Source organism: Acyrthosiphon pisum, unplaced genomic scaffold (genome assembly GCF_005508785.2).
Source record: "Acyrthosiphon pisum isolate AL4f unplaced genomic scaffold, pea_aphid_22Mar2018_4r6ur Scaffold_21284;HRSCAF=23521, whole genome shotgun sequence".
In the NCBI taxonomy this organism is placed as follows: domain Eukaryota; kingdom Metazoa; phylum Arthropoda; class Insecta; order Hemiptera; family Aphididae; genus Acyrthosiphon; species Acyrthosiphon pisum.
Genome location: NW_021770734.1, coordinates 18,109 through 21,375, shown reverse-complemented (window position 1 = coordinate 21,375; position 3,267 = coordinate 18,109). Strand labels below are relative to the sequence as shown.

The 3,267-nt window shown below is 24.8% G+C and overlaps 1 protein-coding gene across 1 annotated transcript; it reads left to right on the top strand.

Annotated features, from left to right (window-relative positions):
* The first annotated feature begins 554 nt into the window (after positions 1–554).
* On the top strand, positions 555–2,768 carry LOC100570132. The gene is made up of 6 exons (XM_029492350.1): positions 555–713; positions 800–1,011; positions 1,550–1,601; positions 1,676–1,920; positions 1,977–2,142; positions 2,573–2,768. Exons 1-6 carry the CDS (start codon positions 665–667, stop codon positions 2,683–2,685), a joined length of 837 nt encoding a protein of 278 aa, XP_029348210.1. The 5' UTR covers positions 555–664; the 3' UTR covers positions 2,686–2,768.
* Positions 2,769–3,267: the final 499 nt, after the last annotated feature.

Here is a 3,267-nt window from a genome sequence, read left to right as displayed (position 1 = left end):
TTCTTAATATCAACACTATTAAATTTCATTTTTCTTTGTCATTATCTATTTAGTAACTTTTAAAGTGGATTTATTTCATTATTCAATATAGATTATATGGATAAATAATTTTAGGTTAACTTTGTTATTATTAAAATTTAGATATCAAAAACATAATTTTCCTTTAACCAACACAGTTTATAATATTACATTTAACCAATCTGGATTTTAATAAAATGTAGAAATAATATTATACTGTTTACCCACCTACTATTTCAAAAATCCATGGAAATAAACATTTTTTTTTTGATATTTTAATCAAAATAAAAGATTTGTAAGCAATTAATAATAATAGACTCAACGTTTGTTTTTATATTAAAAATCAGGATTTAAGTATTCATTAATATCCTAAAAAAAAATATGTTTATATTACTCTGCAGGTTAACCTATCGAATAAATATGTGTGAGTAGTGTGTACATAATATTATTTTATTGTTTTATTTATGTTATAAATTATAATACTGCACTTAACTACAAAACTATTTTTTAATGTTAATCACATAAGATAAATTGATTATTATTTTTAGATAACTTTAACAAGGCATGGCATAAAAAAGTAAAAGAAAAATATTCTTCAACGGACACAAATGATGATTCATCAAAAAATAAAAAAAAAAGACTTCTTATGTGTCCTTCTGATGATACTGATGATGATGACAATGATGATGATAATGGTAATATTTTTAAACTTTTGTATCTAAAACTAACTACGTAGCATATTTATTAGGTTTTTTTAATTTTATTATTAATTAATATGCAGGTATCAATTTTAACATATTGCCATATAAACAAGTAGTAAGTACTCCATCAGTTGCCCTGGAACCAATTAATTATGGAGCTTCTACCTCATCTATAATTAGTCAATTCTATGCAGAAAATAATTTGAACGTAGAAGAAACTAAGCAATATACCGAAATGCAGCCAAAAACAGTTCAACAACTAGAATATCCCCAAAATCATTCATTCGCTGAGGTAATAATAACTATTACAATCTCAAATTATTCAATATCTAATATTGTAAAATTCCTTAGCTACAATACATTTATTAGGTTTAGAGGGTAATCAATTTAACATAAAAAACTTATTAATTCAAAAACTATTAAAGTATATTAAAATATTTATTTTTTTATTATTTTACTCGGTACAAGTTATATGTCACTTGGTATACAATTTGTTTTTTCTGTTGGCTACAGTAATTGTAAAATATCAATTAACTTAAGGAAAAATATCAATATTATCTATGTTTGTTCATGGTGTAATCACTTAAAATGGGGTTAACTGCATTCTCTTAATTTTAAGTTTGATCATCTTTTTTTTTTAAATTATATTGTTTATACAGTAATAGTGAACACAATAATTAATACATTTAATTGTTAGCTTTTTAAATTTAAATTATAATTGTATGTTTTTTTAAATAATAATCATTCATTTATATCATTAAAATTGAAATTGAACTGTATGAAATAGCTAACAAAACTAAGTAATTTATATTATTATTATTATTGTACAGGATACAAGTTGTTTTATTCCTGTATCACACGATTCACCTTTAAATTTCAATGGTAAATATAATAAATAATTCTTTGCATGTATACCTATACTTACACATTTCATAAAAACATTATTCAATATTTAGGAAATGATAGATCCTCATCTCAAGTTGATGAAAAATTAAATAAAATAATTTCGGAGCAAATAGGAATCAAATTTTTGTTGAATCGCATCTTGTCTAAACTAGAAACTAACTCATTAGGTAATAATAGTCAAAAATCAATCAATTTGAATGAAAGTTTTGTATGCAAATTTCCTATGAATGATACTGAAGACTTTGCATCAGTCCAAAACTGTATATTAAATGAATTTGATTTCAAATCTAAACTGGTAAATAAATATTAAAATTACAACTTAAATATTTGTTAATTTAACTTTGATCATAGGAATATTTTATCAAAACTATTGGTGGAAACACTCCTAAAAACCATGTTAACAGAGTTATGTCTAAACTGTTTACCGATAAGTATGGTATTGAGTGTACCTGGACAGGCCGTGGCAAAAACATTAGTACTAAAATTGGAGACTCAGATCTCATAAAGATAATGAAAAGTAATTTTAAACACATTTTATCATATATTTAAAAAATATTTTAATCTATGTGATAAGCATATAATTTCTATATACATATATTATATACACAGTGGCGTAGCGAACTTTAAGTCATATGGAAGCAAACAAATTATTTATGACCTACCCCACCCAACTCCAACTGATGTATACGATACTCTTATGCTCAAATAGGGGGTTGGGGTAGCACCCAAAATAAAGTTCAAAGACTGACCGTGTGTATGGGCTTTATGAGGTTATGACCCACCACCACCCCTCAGAAACCAGAAGCAATTGCTTCTGAAAAACATGATTCGCTACGGCACTGTATATACAAATCATTTTGATAGCAAAATGTTTCCTAGTTATGAACTATGAATGAACATAATAATGTAATGAGACATTGTATGACTAATTTATTTTATTATCTTAGAGTCTATACAAGAAAGCTGTACTAACACTTCCATCACTGATGCTGAATTTGAAAGGGTGGTATCAGAATGGTTGAGACACGCAAACACCAGATGTAGTAGACAAAAAATTTAATAATAAATTAAAAATGCTTCAGTTTGTTAAAATTTGATGTTTCAATAAAATTAATTTTGTATGAATTAGAGTACAAAAGTACAAAGTATGTTTAATTTTAATTTTAAAAGGATGTTCAAACTTAAATAATAATTTTTCAATATTTTTTAGTTTTCCATAAGTAATTTGGTATTATCTAATAATTAACAGATTTTTTACTAATTGTAAAAGTTTTTTTTTTTTAAATAAATATTATATTGACTTCATTGTTGGTTAGTTTTATGATAATTTTTGTTGATAATTTTAGGCAAGTATTCTAAGGAAGAAAAAGGCTCTTGGTTCAATATCTGACCGCCACTTCCGAAGAATTGTTAATGAAAAGAAAAATGTATACTTATCTTATACTACAACTAAACAAAATAATGAAATTACATCTAAAAAAAACACTTTAAATGAAAAGTCAAGTTCCTCAAATTTTGAGAATAATACATGTTCTTCAAATATTGTTAATAGTATACACTTTGATAATGTTGATAATAATACCAACACCCATTCATCGATTCATCTACCAAATCACCCAAATCTACTTAATTCTTTGTCTGG